This window comes from Ostreococcus tauri (genome assembly GCF_000214015.3).
Source record: "Ostreococcus tauri WGS project CAID00000000 data, contig chromosome 01, whole genome shotgun sequence".
In the NCBI taxonomy this organism is placed as follows: domain Eukaryota; kingdom Viridiplantae; phylum Chlorophyta; class Mamiellophyceae; order Mamiellales; family Bathycoccaceae; genus Ostreococcus; species Ostreococcus tauri.
Window position 1 is genome coordinate 254,467 of NC_014426.2, and position 19,040 is coordinate 273,506.

At 61.9% G+C, this 19,040-nt stretch overlaps 13 protein-coding genes across 13 annotated transcripts in view; 7 read left to right on the forward strand and 6 right to left on the reverse strand.

The window, feature by feature from the left end:
• Positions 1 to 99: 99 nt before the first annotated feature.
• On the forward strand, positions 100 to 894 carry OT_ostta01g01630 (unnamed product; the record flags this gene model as incomplete). The annotated part of the gene is made up of 1 exon (XM_003074175.2): positions 100 to 894. One exon carries the CDS (start codon positions 100 to 102, stop codon positions 892 to 894), a length of 795 nt encoding a protein of 264 aa, XP_003074221.2.
• Positions 895 to 939: 45 nt separating this feature from the next.
• On the reverse strand, positions 940 to 1,689 carry OT_ostta01g01640 (Ovarian tumour, otubain; the record flags this gene model as incomplete). The annotated part of the gene is made up of 1 exon (XM_022985278.1): positions 940 to 1,689. The coding sequence occupies one exon, from the start codon at positions 1,687 to 1,689 to the stop codon at positions 940 to 942; it is 750 nt and encodes a 249-aa protein (XP_022838174.1).
• Positions 1,690 to 1,794: 105 nt separating this feature from the next.
• On the forward strand, positions 1,795 to 3,381 carry OT_ostta01g01650 (Major facilitator superfamily domain, general substrate transporter; the record flags this gene model as incomplete). Its single annotated transcript, XM_022985279.1, has 1 exon — positions 1,795 to 3,381. The coding sequence occupies one exon, from the start codon at positions 1,795 to 1,797 to the stop codon at positions 3,379 to 3,381; it is 1,587 nt and encodes a 528-aa protein (XP_022838175.1).
• A 683-nt stretch (positions 3,382 to 4,064) lies between these two features.
• OT_ostta01g01660 (unnamed product) lies at positions 4,065 to 5,006 on the reverse strand (the record flags this gene model as incomplete). The annotated part of the gene is made up of 1 exon (XM_022985280.1): positions 4,065 to 5,006. The coding sequence occupies one exon, from the start codon at positions 5,004 to 5,006 to the stop codon at positions 4,065 to 4,067; it is 942 nt and encodes a 313-aa protein (XP_022838176.1).
• Positions 5,007 to 5,612: 606 nt separating this feature from the next.
• OT_ostta01g01670 (Ribonucleoprotein LSM domain,eukaryotic/archaea-type) lies at positions 5,613 to 6,021 on the forward strand (the record flags this gene model as incomplete). The annotated part of the gene is made up of 2 exons (XM_022985281.1): positions 5,613 to 5,614; positions 5,742 to 6,021. Coding segments are annotated over 2 exons (282 nt in total).
• A 63-nt stretch (positions 6,022 to 6,084) lies between these two features.
• On the reverse strand, positions 6,085 to 7,290 carry OT_ostta01g01680 (Rab-GTPase-TBC domain; the record flags this gene model as incomplete). Its single annotated transcript, XM_003074177.2, has 1 exon — positions 6,085 to 7,290. The coding sequence occupies one exon, from the start codon at positions 7,288 to 7,290 to the stop codon at positions 6,085 to 6,087; it is 1,206 nt and encodes a 401-aa protein (XP_003074223.2).
• Positions 7,291 to 7,327: 37 nt separating this feature from the next.
• OT_ostta01g01690 (Peptidyl-prolyl cis-trans isomerase,FKBP-type,domain) lies at positions 7,328 to 8,026 on the forward strand (the record flags this gene model as incomplete). The annotated part of the gene is made up of 1 exon (XM_003074178.1): positions 7,328 to 8,026. The coding sequence occupies one exon, from the start codon at positions 7,328 to 7,330 to the stop codon at positions 8,024 to 8,026; it is 699 nt and encodes a 232-aa protein (XP_003074224.1).
• A 179-nt stretch (positions 8,027 to 8,205) lies between these two features.
• Positions 8,206 to 9,414, reverse strand: OT_ostta01g01700 (K Homology domain, type 1; the record flags this gene model as incomplete). The annotated part of the gene is made up of 1 exon (XM_003074179.1): positions 8,206 to 9,414. One exon carries the CDS (start codon positions 9,412 to 9,414, stop codon positions 8,206 to 8,208), a length of 1,209 nt encoding a protein of 402 aa, XP_003074225.1.
• Positions 9,415 to 9,493: 79 nt separating this feature from the next.
• OT_ostta01g01710 (unnamed product) lies at positions 9,494 to 11,290 on the forward strand (the record flags this gene model as incomplete). The annotated part of the gene is made up of 1 exon (XM_003074180.1): positions 9,494 to 11,290. One exon carries the CDS (start codon positions 9,494 to 9,496, stop codon positions 11,288 to 11,290), a length of 1,797 nt encoding a protein of 598 aa, XP_003074226.1.
• Positions 11,291 to 11,479: 189 nt separating this feature from the next.
• Positions 11,480 to 15,372, forward strand: OT_ostta01g01720 (RNA polymerase, beta subunit, conserved site; the record flags this gene model as incomplete). The annotated part of the gene is made up of 3 exons (XM_022985282.1): positions 11,480 to 11,557; positions 11,786 to 11,894; positions 12,005 to 15,372. The coding sequence occupies 3 exons, from the start codon at positions 11,480 to 11,482 to the stop codon at positions 15,370 to 15,372; spliced, it is 3,555 nt and encodes a 1,184-aa protein (XP_022838178.1).
• Positions 15,373 to 15,450: 78 nt separating this feature from the next.
• OT_ostta01g01730 (unnamed product) lies at positions 15,451 to 16,077 on the reverse strand (the record flags this gene model as incomplete). Its single annotated transcript, XM_003074184.1, has 1 exon — positions 15,451 to 16,077. One exon carries the CDS (start codon positions 16,075 to 16,077, stop codon positions 15,451 to 15,453), a length of 627 nt encoding a protein of 208 aa, XP_003074230.1.
• A 177-nt stretch (positions 16,078 to 16,254) lies between these two features.
• Positions 16,255 to 17,355, forward strand: OT_ostta01g01740 ((Uracil-5)-methyltransferase; the record flags this gene model as incomplete). The annotated part of the gene is made up of 1 exon (XM_022985284.1): positions 16,255 to 17,355. One exon carries the CDS (start codon positions 16,255 to 16,257, stop codon positions 17,353 to 17,355), a length of 1,101 nt encoding a protein of 366 aa, XP_022838179.1.
• Positions 17,356 to 17,393: 38 nt separating this feature from the next.
• OT_ostta01g01750 (tRNA-dihydrouridine synthase, conserved site) overlaps positions 17,394 to 19,040 on the reverse strand; it is a gene marked incomplete at both ends in the record, with an annotated part of 1,764 nt that continues 117 nt past the window's right edge. Inside the window, one exon of the mRNA XM_022985285.1 lies at positions 17,394 to 19,040. This exon is cut by the window's right edge and continues 117 nt beyond it. Within this exon, the coding sequence (XP_022838180.1) occupies positions 17,394 to 19,040 (1,647 nt within the window).

Sequence of the window (19,040 nt, forward strand, 5' to 3'; positions counted from 1 at the left end):
CTCGCGACGCGCGGTGACGCTCGAGGCGGACGCGTCGACGGCGCGTGAGGCGCGACGACGGGCGCTCGTCGAGCGCGATACCGGGCGTCGATGCGAACGATGGCGGAGCGATTGGAGCGCGAGCGCGCGGCGCGGGCGGAGGTGGAGGCGGCGATGGCGCGCGGACGGGACGCGCGGGACGACGCCGAGAGAAACGCGCGGGCGGCGGAGAGCGACGCGGCGCGATGGAAATTGGGCGAGGAGGCGGTGCGAAAGGAGTTGGTCGAGGTGAAGGCGATGCTGCGGACGAGTGAGGAGGCGTGGCGGGGGAGAGAGCGGGAGTTGCGGGACGACGCGGCGCGGGCGGGGGCGGAGACGACGCGGGCGAGAGCCGAGCTGGAGGAGGCGAAACGGAGGAGTGAACGCGCGGAGTCGTACGCGAACGCGGTGAACGCGCGCGTGACGGCGGCGGAGCGTGAGGTGGATGAGTTTAGCCAGGCGGTGGCGCTGAGCGCGGCGGGTGGTACGCGGACGAGAGACTTGGAGGAGAGACTGGCGCGAGAGGAAGAGCTGCGCGCGGGATTGGAGAACGAGCTGTCGCGTCTTCGAGCGAACGACGCGGTGCGAGAGGGCGAGTTATCCAAGCTACGCATGCTCGTCGATCAGAATTCGGGACCCGATACGGTTGAACTGCGCGCGCGGCTGGACGCCGCGGACGCGCGAGCGAGAGACTTGGTCGCGGCGCTGAAATACGAGGAGCGCGCGAAGGATGAGGCGATTCGCGAGATGTTTCGCGCTCGAGCCGCGGCAAAGGCTGCCGAGGCGCATGCGTCGCGTTTGCGCGTGAAAACGTCGCGCAATCAGGCACTCGCGAGTGTCATCCAGTCCATCGGTGATAGTCTGTTCGACGAGTGAGCGTCGCGGCTCGTTACAACGGAGCGTACAACAAATAGAAAATAGTCACCTCTCAGCAATCGCGTCGTAGTGCACGGGAGAGACGTAGCTGATGAACGCCACGCGCTTCGACTTGACCTCGAACGGTTCGTACATCAAATTCCAGCCCTTTTCGGTCGACTGAATCACGTGTATCTTTACTCCGAACGAATCGCACGCGGCGCGAAGCGTCAGCTCGTCCCCCCACGTTCGATCCCGCTTCATCTCCCTCAACCATTTTTCAAACTCTCGCGAGGACTCGAAATATATCTCAAATTCTTCGCGACGCGCCTCGACGTCGCGAACGACCGCGGCGCGCACCTCGGCGTGCCGCTCTTGACTCTTGAACAGGTTGTGACTCAGCGCGCGAAATTGACAATTCCCGTCCCCAACCATCGCGATGCGACGCATCCCGAGTCGCCCCAATCGTCCGTCCAGCGTCTGTATTCCCGCTCGCTCGCGCGCCTCGCGCGCGGATTCACCCTCCAGCTCGAGTTCGATGCGCTCCCTGAGCGCCCGCGCGACGCGCGCGCTCGTCTCGCTCGTCGCCGCCAATCGTTTCGCCGCGCGCACGCCCGTTCCCGCCCGTCGCCACGCCGCGCGCGCGTCCGCGCGCACGACGACGACGCGTTCGCCCGATTTCTTCGTCAACAATCGCGTCAACCGCCGCGCCGACGCGTCGACGCCGTCCGCGTCGTCGTCGTCGTCGTCGCCGCGACGCGGGCGCGCGCAGGCGAAGACGGCGAACGCGCGCTTGGCGCCGCGCGTCGTCGGCATCGCGCGCGGCGTCGTGCGGCGATGCCGCGAATGGACTTTGTGCGCGGACGTCGCGCGCGTCGAATGATTCCTTCACGCCGCGATTCCCGCACACGCGCGCGCGGCATGGGCGACGACGGACGCGACGGACGCGCGGCGAGGCGTGGGGCGTCGCGCGCGCGCGGTGGAACGTCCGCGGCGCGACGGGCGGTGACACGGACGTCGTCGACGAATGGAAAGCGATCGCGCGCGACGAGGACGCGCGGCGACGAGGCCGCGGCGACGACGGGCGATGGGTACTTTGGACTCGGACGAAAGGATTTCCGCGCGGTGTGCCTGCTCTTGGTGCTGTACACGTTGCAAGGGGTGCCGATGGGACTGAGCGCGAGCGTGGGATTCATCTTGCAGGAGCGCGGGGCGACGTACGCCGAGCAAGGGATCTTTTCGCTCGCCTCTTGGCCGTTTTCGCTGAAAGTGTTGTGGGCGCCGATCGTCGACGCGGTGTGGTCGCGGAAGATGGGGCAGAGGCGGACGTGGGTGCTGCCGCTGCAGCTCGCGGTCGGGTGCACGCTGTTGGCGCTCGCGAACGCGCTCGGACGATTGATCAGCGAGGAAGGAAGTGATGTACGAACGCTGACGTGGACGTTCTTTTGGTTGTATCTGCTGTTGGCGAGTCAAGACATCGCGGTCGACGGATGGGCGCTGACGATGCTGAGCGAAAAGAATGTCGGTCTCGCCTCGACGTGTAACGCGGTGGGGCAGATGATTGGTTTCTTCGTGTGTTTCACGGGATTCTTAACCCTGAACTCGTACGGGGTCGATCTGGGGGCGTTCATATCTTTCTGGGGATACGTTTTCATCGCGTCCGCGGCGTTCGTCTACGTGACGAAGGAGACCAAGAATGAGACCGCGATGAGCGTTCGAGAAGCGTACTCGCAGGCTCTTTCCATTCTGCGCTTGCCGGCGGTGCTCAAACTGAGCGCGGTGTTGCTCACGCGTTTCATCGCGTTCAGCGCCTCTGAGACGCTGACGACGCTGAAGCTTCTAGAAAAGGGGGTGCCGAAGACGCACATCGCCACGATGTCGGCGCTCATGACGCCGATTAATCTCGCGATGCCGATGCTCACCCGAAAATGGACCGCGGGCGAGCGGCCGCTCGACGCCATCACGAAGACGTGGGTCTGGCGCGGTGTCGCGTGCGCCTTCGCGGCCGGGCTCGTGTACTTTGCACCGAACGTATCGGCGATGCCGAAGGGATCCATTCCGTACGGATACTACGTCGTGCTATTTCTCTGGCTCTCCGCGTACAGCGCGTTCAGCAACGCGCACTTCATATCGTTCATGGCGTTTTATAATCGCGTCTCCGACGCGGATATGGGAGGAACGTACATGACCATCTTGAACACCGTGAGTAACCTCGGGGCGAAGTGGATGGAGAGCGCGTCGCTCTTCGCAATCGATCGCGTGAGCACCAAGGTGTGCTACGAGGAAGGGACGAGACGAGTGCTCGGCGCGTGCGCCAACTCCGCGGCGGAAAAGGCGTGCAAAGGAAAGTGCTCCATGAACGACGAACCGTATTACGTCGTGGTTTTACTCTCACCGGTGATCGCCTACGCGTGGATTCGTCTCACTCGTGAGACTATCGACTGGCTCTCGAGTGCGAAAAAGTCAGACTGGCGCGTCGCCAAGACGTCCACGGGGAAATCTACTTAGACTCGATACCTCTCCCGGTAGTTTCTTAGAGCTATTATTTCTATCTCAACGGCCGCGAGGTCTATGAACAACGCACATCCGCGCTCACCGCTCACCGAGCGCGTTATCGGGACCCCACAACTCTGGATATTTCTCCCGCAACGACTTTGCGCTGGCGCTCGTAGCCGCGTTGAGAAAATCCGGCGTCTCCTCCCATCGCGTCCCATCCGGCTTCCACTCCTCCTCCCCGTCAGAATCCCTCTCCTCATTTAACTCCTGCACCAACCGTCTGAGCACCGCGTCCGCCGCCCGCGTTTTCGTCGTCGCCGCGACCGCGTTCCGTCCCGAAGCGCAATCCATCGTCGCATCCTCCTCATCTTCCTCCGTCCTCGTCGTCACCGCGCTCTCACCCTCGTCCGGCGCCTCTCCCGCGAGCGTGTGATGACCGATCGCCCGCGCGCGCCGCTCGCTCGCGATGGAGGACGTCGCACGCGGGGCGAACACGTCGTGTCCCATCAACCGAAGCTCTATCCTCCTGCGCACGGTCGCTCTGAGCGCGTCGTCCGGGTCACACGCATCGCGCGTCGCGACGGAAACGACGGCAGAGGATGCGTGTGGGTCCGTTCTCGCGAGGTACGCCTCTAGGCGCGCGGCGGAGTCGGTCATGCGTCGGTGTGTGACGCCGCGTCGTTACAACGAGTCGGTTACTCAAGCTTGGCGCGCTCGAATCGCGACGGTCCGGCGACGGCGGCCTCGGCGGTGTCGAACCACGACAGGGTGTACGTGAAGTCGTCTAGATCTGGACAGAGCTCGTTGAACGTCTCGGTGGTCCAGTCGATGAGTGTTCGAGCGGTTTTCTGTAACTCGCGCGTCTCCGCGTTGAATTTTTTGACGTACCACGGAGGCGTCTCCGGGTACGCGGAGAGCGTTTTGACCACCGCAGGCGGGCTCGGCGTCGCGCACTGGGGAGAAAGTGGCGTCGGAGGCGCGAATCGGACGACGATTGGTCGGTCGATGCCGTCGTTCCCGCCACGTACATTGCGCCAGTACGCGCTCGCCTTTGTGATTTTGCCCGTGAGTTTGCGCGACGCGGCTTCCCTTGGAGGCACAAAACTCACGGTGTTTGATTGCGGGAGCGTGTCGTCCAAAATTAACACCTTAGGGACGACGACGACTCGGTGCTCTCGCGGTGCGTCGTCTCGCTCGGGCGTGGTCTCGAAGACGACGTCGCGTTCGTCGAACGACGGCGACGACGACGAACACATCTCCGTCGACGCGATACGATCTTCATCCACGCCCTCGTCATCGTCGTCGTCGTCGTCGTCCACAGCCTCCAGAACGACAACCGTCGCGTCATCGGCGACTGCGTCCGACGCACCGTCCTCCTCGTCGCGCTCGTCTTCATCGTCGTCCTCCGACGTCCCGACGCCCGAAACCGTCGCCGGCGATTCCAAAACCAACGCATCCACGCGCGCGCACACGGCATCGATTCTCCCCTCCACCGACGCGCTCGACGGCACACACGCCATCGCATCCGACTCGACCCCAAACGCCGCCTCGTACGCCGCCAACTCCCGCACGCGATCGGCGTGTTCGATCCACGCCGCGTCCGGCGGAAACTGCTCCACCGCGAACCTCTTCGCCATCGCCCCCACATATCGCGCCCGCGCCCCCACCGCCGCCCGCGCCCGCGTCACGCCCACCCCCGCGCGTGCCGCGACCGCACCGACGCCCTCGAGCGCCCATCGCGCGGCGCGCGCCACCGCGCGCGTCGACGCCGACGTCGATGATGATGACGATTCGCCTCCCATCGCGGTCCCACCCCCCCGCGCGCGTCGCCCGTCGACGCGCGCGGGCGCGGACGGGACGTCGATCGACATCCCGTCCGTCGTCCGCGTCGGCGTCGCCCGCGTCGGCGTCGCGCGTCGCCCGGCGCGACTTCACGTCGGCGCGCCGGTCCACGTTCCCCTGGGTCGGGCGTGACGCCACTCACTTGAAGTGTGTAAACACGCCGTGCGCGTGACGCCACCAACGGGAAGTGTGTAAACACGCCGCGCGCCGACGACGGGGGCATCGAACGATGTCGCGTCGACGCCGGGCGCGGCGCGACACACCGCGCGTCGGACCTCGCGCGAGGCGCTCGGCGAGCGACCGCGCTCGGCGTCGCGCGCGGGCTCACGCGCGCGTGGGGTCTCGGGTCGGCGAAGGAAAGGGTCGATCGCGGTGGGCGATTCGATTCGATCGAAGGGACAATGTGCGTCGTCGTCGTCGTCGTCGCGCGACGCGCGCGCGTGGGTCGATCGCGAGTGGACGACGTCGAGCGCGTTCGGACGCGGACGCGGGGACTGACGGAACGGCGGTGTCGTCGCGCGCGATCGTAGGTTGTTTTACTCGTACTTTAAGACGCTCGTCGGGAAACCGGTGACGGTGGAGCTCAAGAACGATCTCGCCATCACGGGAACGCTCGTCTCGGTGGATCAGTACTTGAACATTAAGCTTGAGAATACGCGGGTGGCGGATGAGGAGCGGTACCCGCACATGCGGAGCGTGCGGAACTGTTTCATTCGCGGAAGCGTGGTGCGATACGTGCAAATTCCAGAGGGGTGCGTCGACGTGGACATTCTCCACGACGCGACGCGTCGTGAGGCTCGAGGGGCGTGATCGATTAGTTAGTTCAGTTTGTAAGTCCACGCGGTGGCTGTAGGAAACCGGTAATGTTACACGTTACGCGTCTAGTTGGATCCCGTACGGAAGCGCCGCGGCGAGTCTCGTTATCCGGCGTATGTCCACGGGTGGATAATTCTGTAGCATCTTCATGCACGTCGCGAAATCACCTTCGATGAGCTCGGTACCTATGTTTAACACGCACGCCACGCACAGTCGAAGTAAGCACTCCATCCTCGATCTCGGCGACGCGAGCATGACGTCCCACAGTCGCAACACGTCGGCGAACTCAAAGTCCTGCGTGAAGAGCAACGTGATCCAACGAAACGCGTACATTGACGTCGATAGATTCATGCTCGTCAAGTGACCGTGCACCTCGGGACCGTGAGTCGCCAGCATGTCACTCAGAGCATCTAAATACGCTCGCACGCCTTGATCCGTGGCGTCCAACTCCTTGACGAAGACGTCTCGAAATTCACTGAAAATCTCCGTGAAACAATAAAAAGCGTCCGCCGCCGCCGCGCGCGTGTTCGATTCATCCTTCATCGACGTGGCGAAGACGTAATACAGACAGCCAAACATCTCGTGCATGCCCTGCACGTATCCGACTCCCGGATTCAGCTTGGCGTACACGTACAGCGCGTCTCGCATGTGATCCTTCCTCCGCCGCCCGTCTTCGCCCTCATCGTTGAAGAAATGCATGTCCGGATGCACGCGCATGACGTCCCGGTCGATTTGCTCCGCGATCGCATCCCCGACGTATCTCTCCATCCACGCCGCGCGCGCGTCCGCGCGCGCGCAAAACTCCTCCACGAACCCATCGTACGCCTCCCGTCGTCCCCGCTCGACGCTCGCCCACCGCGTTCGCTCCTCCGGGAGATATCCCAGGCACAGCTTCCACACCAACGCCCGCGTGCGCCCGTCGTCGTCGTCCGGGACGCCGCCGTCGCTCGCCAGCGTTCGCACCCGCCCCGCGTCCACGCGCGCGCCGCCCTCGAGCGCCTCCACGAGCGCCGCCCGTCGTCCACCGCGCCCAGACGTCGCCCCCGACCCGCCATCGCTCGCGAGCGCGCGCGCGACGCGCGCGGCGTGCGCGCGCCGTTCATCTTCCATCGCACGCGCGCGTCGTCGTCGTCCGTCCCTGATCGCTCGCCCGCGCGCGCGCGCCCACGTCACGAGCGCGCGCGCCGCGGACGTCGACGCGCCTCCGTCGTCCTCGCCCGCGTCCGCGCGCGCGCGCCGCGGCGTCGCCGACGCGGCATCCATCATCGCCCGACCCGCACTCGCGCGCGCGTCTCGAATGATGTCGACGACGACGCGCGCGTGGACGCCGCGCGCGACGCGGGCGCGGCGACGCGTCGATGCGCGCGCGGGTCAGGGCGATGTCCACGCGTCGGCGTCGCGGCGCGTCGCGCTGGTGACGACGCTGGTGACGATCGCGAATGCGCGCGGGACGGACGGGGCGCGCGCCGAGTACGGCGACGCGGTGTACATGGACGCGCTCCAGGGATCGGGGAAGGATTACGGCAAGCGGGAGGTGCTGTATCCGGATTTCGAGCGCGCCGCGAGCGGGTTGCAGTACAAGGACATGGTGCTCGGCGACGGCGAGACGTTTGAGGCGACGCGCGGGAAGACGGCGACGATCGATTGGGACGGATACACGATCGGGTACTACGGTCGACCGTTCGAGGCGAGGAATAAGACCAAGGGGGGGGCGTTTACGGGTGAGACGAAGGATTTCTTCAGGTTTAAGGCGAGCGATGAGGACGTCATCGGGGCGTTTCGCGAGGCGATCGTCGGGATGAAAGTCGGAGGTATTCGACGAATCATCGTTCCAGCGAATAACTCGGCTTTGGGGTATCCCGAAGGGCGAAACTGGCGGAAAAAGAAGCCGCAGCCGAACAATTTTAGCGGTGAGCGTGCGCTCGGTTTCGTGCTCGAAAATCAAGGCATGATCGACAAGACGCTGCTATTCGACATAGAGTTGCTCAAGATTACTTGACGACGTCGTAATGTAATTTACTCGAGGATCGACATCGATGAGCCGATCAGCCTCGGCGAACTGACTCGAAAACATTGGTTCATCATAACAAGGACGATACAGAGCTCGTAGCTCACACAAAATTACTATCAACACGCGTCAACGCGGCTCGCGCACAACTCAACAACACTCAAAGCAGTTTATTCGGACTCGGGGGCAAGAGGCGAGCCGATGCCTCCGTTCATTTGTTGCGGGGGAAAAGGCATCGGCATGTACATCGGATATCCAGGCTGAAAGGCTTGGGCAGGCATCATTTCGCCCTCGGCGAAGGCGCGAACGAGACTCTTCGCGGCCGCGATATTACTTTCGTGCGGCCCCGAGAGTTCGACTTCGCTCAGGTTCGTGTCCGGATTCGTCTCGATGAGTGAGACTTGGCACCCGGAGATTTGCGCGATTGTGGATATGTTGGCGCCGTGTTCGCCGAGCACGTTCGCCACCTTTTCTCCATCGATTTCGACGCTGTCGTGTACCGGAGGCATCCCCGCGGGTTGCATTCCCGGTTGCATCTGCGTCATCATCGGCATGACGGGAATCATCATCGTTCCCGGCGCCATCCCCACGGGCGCCATACCGACGGGCGCCATACCCATGGGCGCGGACATCGGGTGATTCCCGATTCCCATCGCCGTCGCGCCCACGTCCCCGACGTTCGCCCCCGCGGGCGCCGCCACCGTGGGCTGGTAGTGCCCCAACACGCTCGAATCGACCAAGTAATCCTTCAGCGACTCGAACACCGCGTCCGCCGCCACCCGCACGTCCTTCGGTTTCCCGTGAATCTCAACCACGCGATCCTCGCTCGTGGCGCACGGCGGGACCTGCCCGACCTCTTGCACCGCCACGTGCGCCCCGTTCGCCCGTTTTCGCACCTCTTGTATGTTCTCCCCCCCTTTCCCGATGAGATGTCCCGCCTGTCCCGCCGGCACGAGCAATCGCAGCGTGACGTGCGCGGTCGACCGCCCGAGGTCTTGACCACCGACGCCATCTCCACGACGACCGTCGTCGTCGTCGTCGCTCTCGTCCTCGCTCTCGTCCCGCGCGCCGTCGCATTCATCCTCCGTCACCGCGCGCGCGCGCGTGAGGTACCGCACCACCCTGCGCGCGCCCTCGCGCGCCGCGCACGTATCACCGGGTCCATCGCGCGCGCGCGGGGCGAAGATTAACACCGCGCGCTCGTGACACCGCGCCGTGCTCGCCAACACCTTCACCTGGGCCCCGGTCTCGGTGACGATCCCGCGCACGCGCTTCCCCTGGCGCCCGATCAACCCACCGACGCGGGTTTCGGCGCACAGGACGCGGAAGACCGCGGTGCCGAGCGCGGGGGCGGTCGCGGCGTCGGCGTCGGCCGCCATGGCGTCGAGTGGTGGCGTCGAGTGAAGGGTCATGACTTGTGGGTGACCGCCATCGGCGTGACGCACTCGGCGTCGCGCGATGCGCGCGCGCGTGGACACCGCGCCGGCGTGGACGCGCGCGCGTGGACGTCGGCGCGTCGGCGCGCGCGTCGCGGGCGGCGTGGCGCGGGATGGACCGAGCGCGCGGACGATTGAGATCATGGAATCCATCGCGAGCGCGCGCGATGACGACGACGCGTCCGCGGCGCGCGGCGCGGGCGGGACGACGACGCTGGAGGGGTTGATGCGGTTGGACGCGGCGTGGACGTCGATGCGGCGCGGCGCGGGACGGGGCGACGGCGAGGCGTTCGCGCGGCGACGGAGACGGCGGGCGGCGACGGAGACGGCGAGCGACGCGTTCGACGTCGCGGTGTGCGGTGGCACGCTCGGGATTTTGGTCGCGTGCGCGCTGCAGAGACGGGGGGGGCGGGTGTGCGTGATCGAGCGAGGGGAGTTGCGTGGAAGAGAACAGGAGTGGAACGTGAGCCGGGCGGAGCTGGAGGCGTTGGTGCGCGCGGGCGCGTTGACGGCGGAGGACGCGGACGAGGTGACGATGATTGAGTTTAATCCGATTCGGTGTGGGTTCCATGGGAGTGAGAAGGAAGATATCGTGACGCGCGACGTCTTGAATTGCGGCGTGAGTCCGGCGAGACTGGTGGCGAAGTGTCGGGAGCGCTTCGAGGAGGCGGGCGGGCGGGTCATGGAGCGCGCGTCCTTGAACGGCGTGGACGTGTACGACGACTGCGCCGTGCTCGACGTCGACGGCAACGCCGTGCACGCGCGATTGGTGCTCGATTGCATGGGATTTAACTCACCAATCGTGCGACAGATTCGCGGCGGGGCGAAACCGGACGGCGTGTGCGTCGTCGTCGGAACCTGCGCCGAGGGGTTCGACGCGTCGAAGAACGAGTCCGCCGATCTCATACGAACCGTGACGGACATCGAGACAGATTACCGTGGACAATACTTTTGGGAGGCGTTCCCAGCGTCGTCGGGCCCGGGGGATCGAACGACGTACATGTTTACGTACATGGATGCCGAAGAAGCGCGACCGTCCATCGCGTCCATGCTCGACGATTACTGGGAATACATGCCCGCGTACCAAGGCCTGTCGTCCATGGATGACGTCAAGGTGAAGCGAGTGTTGTTCGGACTGTTTCCGACGTTTCGAAACTCACCTCTGAAGACGGAGATCGACCGCGTGCTCGCGATAGGCGACGCGAGCGGCATTCAAAGTCCCCTCAGTTTCGGCGGCTTGGCAGCTATTCTGCGTCACGTCAATCGCATTACCGGCGCCGTGGAAGAGGCTTTGGACGCTAACGCGCTCGATCGAGACGCTCTACGGTCGATCAACGCGTATCAGCCCGCGCTGAGCGCTGCGTGGTTGTTCCAGCGCTGCATGTCGGTGCGGATAGGCGCCAAGCCAAAGCGCGATTTCATCAATCGTCTGATGACGACAAACTTTGGCGTGATGGAAGCGTTGGGCGAAGACGTGATGCGACCGTTCCTACAGGACGTCGTCACGTTCAAGGGCCTCGGCAAAACGCTCGTGTCAATGACGGCTTCAAAGCCGCTCTTCGTGCCCGAAATCCTCATCAACGCCGGTCCTGGACCTATCGCGGACTGGTTTCGTCACTTCATCGCGCTCGGAATGTACGATCTCTTGTCATCACCCGCCGGCGCCGTGGCGCACGCCCTCAGACCCGCGGGGCAGGACGAATCCAACGCCAATCCGCTCGTCGAAGCCGTGTCCGGCTCGCTCTCGCCGAGGCAAAAATTTTTCATTCGTCGGCACGCCGAGGCCGTGATCTACGGATGCGGCCGTGACGCGCACTGACCATCCCATCATTTAGTCGTTTTAGACCGATTTTTTCCGCCATTGCGGTTGTAAAGCTCGCGCGTCAGCACTTCGCCGCTCCGTTCCGCGCGCGCGTCGCGCCGACACCAATCTAAACCCTCAGACGCTCGTCACCGACCGCATTCGCGCGCGCGCGTCGCCCGCCGAATCGCGAAACCACCGATCGTCATGGGCGTCTACGACGAAGACGACGTCGACATGCGCGTCGACGGTCACGAGGAGGACGAGGAGGAGGAGATCGGACAGGTGCGTGACCGCGCCGACGATTGAAAGATCGCGATCGCGACGCATTCGGCGCTCGCGCGTCGCCGTCGCGCCTCGAACGGCGCGCGATCGCGACGAAGCGACGAAGATGCCGACGCGTGATGCTTCGACGTGCTTCACGCGAGCGAAATCGACCGCGAGCGGACGAGGCGTGCGAACGATCACGAGATCGTAGAGACTGACGGAAAGGGCCGCGCTGAACGTCTACAGGAAGACGCGTGGGTGGTCATCAGCTCTTTCTTTGAGGAGAAGGGCCTGGTGCGCCAGCAGTTGGACTCGTTCAATGAGTTCATCCAGCACACGATGCAAGAAATAGTCGGTACGTATCGCGAACGCGCGCGCGTTGAGGCAGAGAGGGGTCTAGGGCATTGAAGGCGGAGCGCGACGCGGGACGAGAAACTGACGAGCGAACGCTTGCTCGACACTCAGATGAGATGCGTGAGATGGAACTCACGCCCGAGCATCAGCACTTGCCGGGACAAGACATCGAGGACATGGAGAAGAAGACGTACAAGATTAGCTTTAACCAGATTTACCTGAGTAAACCGATGGTGACCGAGGCGGACGGGTACACGACGACACTTTTCCCCAAGGAAGCTCGATTGCGTAACCTCACGTACTCAGCGCCACTGTACGTGGACATGGTAAAGGAAATCACGACCGTGACTCCGGAGGGCGAAACGACGGTGGAGAAGGAGGAGATCAAGAAGGTGTTCATCGGCAAGGTGCCGATTATGTTGCGCTCCGACTACTGCTCGCTCCACGGTCACACGGATAAGGAGTTGACCGAGCTCGGAGAGTGCCCGTACGATGAAGGCGGTTACTTCGTCATCAACGGCAGTGAGAAGGTTCTCATCGCGCAAGAAAGAATGAGCACAAACCACGTGTACGTGTTCGAGAAGAAGCAACCGAGCAAATTCATGTGGCAAGCGGAATGCCGCAGTCAACCAGAGCGTGGCTCTCGCGGCGCGAGTTCGTGCGTAATGCGTCAGATGCACGCTGTGGGTACGAAGGACGCGCCGGGGCCAATTCGATGCACGCTGCCGTACATTCGAACCGACATACCGATCTTTGTCGTTTTCCGAGCTCTCGGTTTCGTCGCGGATAAGGACATCTTGGAGCACATCTGCTACGATCTTGCCGACAATGAAATGATGGAAATGCTTCGACCATCGATCGAAGAGGCGTTCGTGATTCAGTCGCAGGAAGTTGCGCTTGATTTTATCGGTAAGCGTGGCTCCGCGGTGGGTGTGTCACGGGAAAAGCGCATCAAGTACGCCAAGGAGATTCTTCAAAAGGAGCTTCTCCCGCACGTAGGCGTTCGCGAAGACTGTGAGACGAAGAAAGCGTACTTTTTGGGTTACATGATTCACCGTTTGCTGCTGTGCTCGCTCGGTCGACGTCCGGAGGATGACCGCGATCACTACGGGAACAAGCGTTTGGATCTCGGCGGTCCGCTGCTCGCGCAACTCTTCCGACAGCTTTTCCGCAAGCTCACGAAGGATGTACGTCTGTACTGCCAGCGATGCATCGACAGCGGTAAAGAAATTCAGCTGCAACTTGCGATCAAGGCGAAGACGATTACTCAAGGGTTGAAATATTCGCTCGCAACCGGGAACTGGGGGTCACAAGGAGCTCAGGATATTCGGGCAGGTGTCAGCCAAGTGCTAAACCGCCTCTCTTACTCCTCCACGCTTTCGCACCTTCGTCGTATTAACTCTCCGATTGGTCGCGAGGGTAAGTTGGCGAAGCCACGTCAGTTACACAACTCTCTTTGGGGTATGATTTGTCCGGCGGAGACTCCCGAAGGTCAGGCTGTCGGGTTGGTGAAGAACCTTGCGCTAATGGCTCTTGTTTCCGTCGGCTCGCCGTCCGAACCGATTTTGGAGTTCTTGGACGAGTGGACCATGGAGAATCTGGAAGAAATCTCGCCGTCACTCATTGCCGAGTCCACGAAGATTTTCCTGAACGGCGTCTGGGTTGGTGTTCACCGAGATCCTGCCGACTTGGTGCGCACCCTGCGTAAGCTTCGTCGTCAGTGTGATGTCGATTCTTCAGTGAGCGTCGTGCACGACATTCGGCTGAAGGAGCTCCGATTATACACCGACTACGGTAGATGCACGCGCCCGTTGTTCATCGTGGACGACGATCAAAAGCTTCGCATCAAGAAGCAGCACATTGAGTTGCTCACCGAGAAGGACGTCACCGGTTACTCGTGGAATGAACTCGTCACGTCTGGCTTCATCGAATATGTCGACACTGAAGAAGAGGAAACGACTATGATTTCCATGACAATCGATGATCTTGCCGCGGCTCGTCAAAGTGCGGACAGGAAGACAGGCGTCGCCATCAGGTACACGCACTGCGAGATCCACCCGTCGATGATTTTGGGCATTTGTGCCTCCATCATTCCGTTCCCAGATCACAACCAGTCTCCACGTAACACTTACCAGAGCGCTATGGGTAAGCAAGCGATGGGCATGTACGTCACGAACTACCAAATTCGCATGGATACGCTGGGTTACGTCCTTTTCTACCCGCAAAAGCCGCTGGTTACCACGCGCGCCATGGAGTACTTGCACTTCCGCGAACTCCCCGCTGGTTGCAATGCGGTGGTCGCCATCATGTGCTACACCGGTTACAACCAAGAAGATTCAGTGCTCATGAACCAGAGCGCAATCGATCGCGGTTTGTTCCGTTCGTTGTACTACAGATCATTCAAGGATGAGGAGAAAAAGCAAGGCAGCCTGAGCCGCGAAGAGTTTGAGAGACCCGATAGAGACACGTGCTTGGGTATGCGCCATGGCACTTACGACAAGCTTGATGACGATGGTTTGATCTGTCCCGGCACACGCGTCAGCGGCGATGATATTATCATCGGTAAAACCGCACCGCTTCCTGAAGACGACTCGGCAGTGCTCTCGAAGCGCTTCTCCAAGAAGGATTGCTCCACGGGCATGAAGCACGCTGAGACTGGTATAATCGATCAAGTATTGCTCACGACGAACGATCAAGGCTTGCGCTTCGTGAAACTTCGAGTTCGATCGATGCGAACACCGCAAGTTGGTGATAAGTTTTCATCCAGACACGGTCAGAAGGGTACCGTCGGTATGACGTACACGCAAGAAGATATGCCTTTCACGTGCGAGGGTATCACGCCAGACATAATTGTCAACCCGCACGCCATTCCTTCGCGGATGACTATCGGTCAGCTCGTGGAGTGTATCATGGGTAAGGTCGCGGCGTGCATGGGCAAGGAAGGGGACGCCACACCCTTCACGCCTGTGACCGCGGAAGACATCTCGACGATGCTCCACAAGTGCGGTTACCAGAAGCGCGGCAACGAAGTCATGTACAACGGCCACACCGGTCGCATGTTGGACGCACAAATCTTCATCGGTCCTACGTACTATCAGCGTCTGAAGCACATGGTCGACGACAAGATTCACTCTCGCGGCCGCGGTCCTGTACAAATCTTGACGCGTCAACCAATGGAGGGTCGATCGAGAGACGGTGGTTTGCGTTTCGGAGAAATGGAACGCGATTGTATCATGAGTCACGGTGCCGCCTCGTTCCTGAAGGAACGTCTGATGGACCAGTCCGATGCGTACAGAATCCACGTCTGCCAGAAGTGTGGTTTGATCGCTGTCGCCAACTTGAAGAACCAAACGTTCGAGTGTTGCAAGAACCCGAGCGAGCGCACGTCCGTCGTCCAGGTCATGGTACCGTATGCGTGCAAACTTTTATTCCAAGAGCTGATGAGCATGGCCATCGCTCCGAGACTTATCACGGCGTGAGTAATTCACGCGGGATACCAGTAGAAAAACACAAAACAATTGAAATAGCACTCGCACGAGTTTTAGCACACCGTTCCGTTACAAAACTCTCGCCGCTTCGAGATTCAACACGCATACGCCTCGCATGAAGGCCCGCCGAACTTCGGACTCTGAGCTCTCTACGGATCTCGTGTGACGTTTTACGCGCGCATCGGAACGTGGAGCGAGCTTCGCCACGGCGTCATCGCATCGCGCGTCGTAAAACGTCGTCTCGCGAGTCAACGTTGCCTCTGAATTCGCGCGAGCGGCTCTCAAACGCGCGCTCCGCCCCAGCGAGCGCCAAGACGCGAAAACCGAACGCTGGACTTCACGCCTTCTTGTGATTTCTACGCGGCGTTCCTCATTTGCCTCCTTCATCGCCTCGCGCCATCGTCGAAGCGCGCGTCTCGTCGATTCGGTTTGCGCGCGGCGCGCGAGCGCGTCGACGCATCGCAACGTCTGCATCCTCGCCCTCGCGCACCACGCTCGCCATCGCTCCGTCTCTTCCCACTGCACCCGAACGCTCTCCTCACCCTGCGCGTCGCGTCGGCGCGCGTTCGCCTCGACCGCGCGCGCGCACTCTCGCGCCTTGCCCACGAGCTCGCGCTCGAGTTCACGAAACGTCGCGACGAGCGCCTCGTCGTTCACCGCGCGCTCCTCCCGTCGCGTCCGGGACGCGCGCGCCATGGTACAATCCCGAGCGACGCGCCGTCGACGCGCCCTCGATCGCTCCCGTCGCGCGCACCGCGCCGCGCGCGTCCGCGCACGTCGGTCAATGCGGCGGTTCGTATTCAGCCTTTGACTTCGCGCACGCCGCACCGCGCGACGCGCGTTCGTCGCGCGCGCGGGCGTCGAACGCGCGCGATGTCGCTCGAGAACAAGGTGGCGCGTCTCCGCGTCGCGTTCGCGGACGTCTTGACGCCGTCGACGTCGTTTGAGATTGCCGAGAGCGCGAACTCGGGACATCGAAGTCGATGTCGGTTTCAAGTCGTTCGCGACGACGCGGGCGCGCTCAAGTACGCGCTGTGGGCGAACGGTGGACCGAACGCGATCGTGGAGACGTTTCCAGACGCGGTGGGAGCGATTCAGGACGTCATGAAGGGCGTGCTGCGAGCGGCGGAGCGAAGAAAAGCGTGCGAGCGAGGGCTGGAGGCGGCGCACTTCTTGGCGTCCGTCGCGAGCGGACGCGTCTTGGTGACGCTGGTGTACTCGACGCCGATCGAGGAGGGCGAGTGGTTGGATGCGGCGAGGGAAATGTTGGCGAACGACGGCGACGGCGTGTTCGCAAAGGTTGAGCTCATGGGGCGATCGAAGGGCGTGGTCGTAAAGACGGGGAGCGATCGAGTGGAGGAGACGTACGAGCTTCGAGATGGGACGACTTTGAGGTATCATCACGCGGAAGGAAGCTTTTCGAACCCGAATAGAGCGATAACGATCGCGACGATGGAGTTTCTTCGCGCGTGCGCGTGCGAAATCGTGGGAGATGGGAAGAACGTGAGCGCGCTCGAGCTGTATTGCGGATGCGCGAATCACTCGTGCGCATTGGCAACCATTTTCGATCGCATCGTCGCGGTCGAGATCAATCCGAGCTTAGTGACGGCAGCCCGCGAGAGTTTAGAGATGAACGAGATCGACAATGTGGAAGTCGTGTTAGCTGATAGTCAGAACGTGGCGAGAAGCATGATGGCGGGAAAGTTTGTAGACGTACAAGGCAAAGCGCTCTCGAGTACAGATTTTGACGTCGTACTCGTGGACCCACCTCGAGCTGGACTCGATCCAGACACCTTGCGTTTGGTGAGTACGTTTGACCACGTGCTCTACGTGTCGTGTGGCCCTGAAAACTTGCTCCAAAACATTCGAAATGGACTCAGTACGCACGTCGTCGAGAAGTTTATAGTGTTGGACCACTTTCCGAATACTCGTCACATTGAAGTCGCAGTTTACATGCGGCGCCGCGCTCTCTAGTTGTTGATTTTTTACTGTTGTTACAATCAGATAGTCAGCTAGCCCTGATCCATGTCGCCCAACGCGGCACCGCCTTCGGTCGCATACGCGTTCGACTTGTGTTTCGGCTGAAAGTTGAAATTCTCCGGCGGCGGTCCGAGCAACATGGTTGAAATTTTTACCCAATCCCGCGCGTCCGTGCTCGCCATGAGAGTTTCGAGATCATCTCGCCCTACGAAGTGCGGCGGGCGTTGAGTCATGTCGACGTGCTCGTAGCCTTGTTCCAGAATGCCAAGAGGAGTGTACCGACACGTGAACGACATCCACTCGAGGAGATACTTTCGCGTGTTCTCGACGCCCCTCGAATCGCATCCCCAGTGCTCCAAGCCATGCGAGACGAACGACTTCAAAATATCGAAACGCTCACTCGAAGAAATGTCCCAATCGCGACGCTCTTTGATTTCTGTGAAGAGCCAAGGTTTGATGAGCGCGCCTCGCGCCAGCATGCACGTGTCCACAGAGTGTTCCGCCATGTGCGTGTAATAATCGCTCTGCATGTACACGTCACCGTTCCCAATCAAAGGCACCGAGCTCACTTCTTTCGTGAGCTTGATGTATTCCCAATCCGCGACGGAGCGGTAACGCTGCGCGCGCGTTCGCCCGTGGAGCGTCATCGCCGCCGCGCCCCAGCCCGCAACCTTCGGCGAAAGGGTGTGCGCCACACGGCTGCTGTCGGTGTACGCGATCCGCGTCTTGAACGTCAACGACGTCGATGTGAGCGCGGCGCTCGCGGCTCGAAGAACCTTTTCAATATTTTTCGGTTTCTCGAGCATCATCGATCCGTATCCCTTTTGGCACACCAAGTCGATTGGACAACCCATGTTGATGTCGATGAAATCGACGTCGATGTTCTCCTCGAGGAGTTGACAGCAACGCGTGACCGTGTCGGGGTAGCCACCGCATATCTGCACCCCAAAAATATCTTCGCTCTTGTGCCTGCGGAGAAGCGCCCACTCGCTCGGCTGACCCTGCAGCAAATTTGTCACCAACGCCATCTCTCCGCACGTAATGTCAGCTCCGAGCGTTTTACACACGCGTCGAAACGGTAAGTTCCCGACCGTCGTGAGCGGGGCGAGATAAAGTTTATCCTTGAAATCAATCTTCTTCTTCTCGCCTTCGCGAACTTTCGTGAACGCGCCAGCCTGCGTGGTGTCGTCGTCGTCCGCGGCGGCGACTTTTGCGCGTTTCGGCGCGCTCTCCGCCGCGCCGTCATCCTTCGCCGCAGCCTGCGTCTCCGCCGACATCTGGCCCAGGACATCTTTCACGATTGAATCCGCGCGCGTGAAATCGTACGCCTTCTTCCTCAGTTTCACCATCAGATCTCTATCCAAGAAATTTATCTCCTTTTCAATCGCGCGCGGCGGCTCCAACGCGACCGTCTCCTCCGTCGCCGCCCCCCCCTTCCCGCCATCGTGCGAGCCGAGATACCGACACCGAACCCCATACGGGCATCCATCCACCGCGCGCGCGAACGTGCACACCCCAGGGAGATCCTTCGGTTTACGCGTCAAGAATCCCTCGACGTCGTGCGAAAACGCGCACGCGTCGCCGCGCGCGCACGCCCCGCGCGTCGCCGCGACGCACAACCCACGCGCACCCCCGGTCCCCCTCGACGCGCCCTTCGCCCGTTTCGCTCGCGCCCCGAA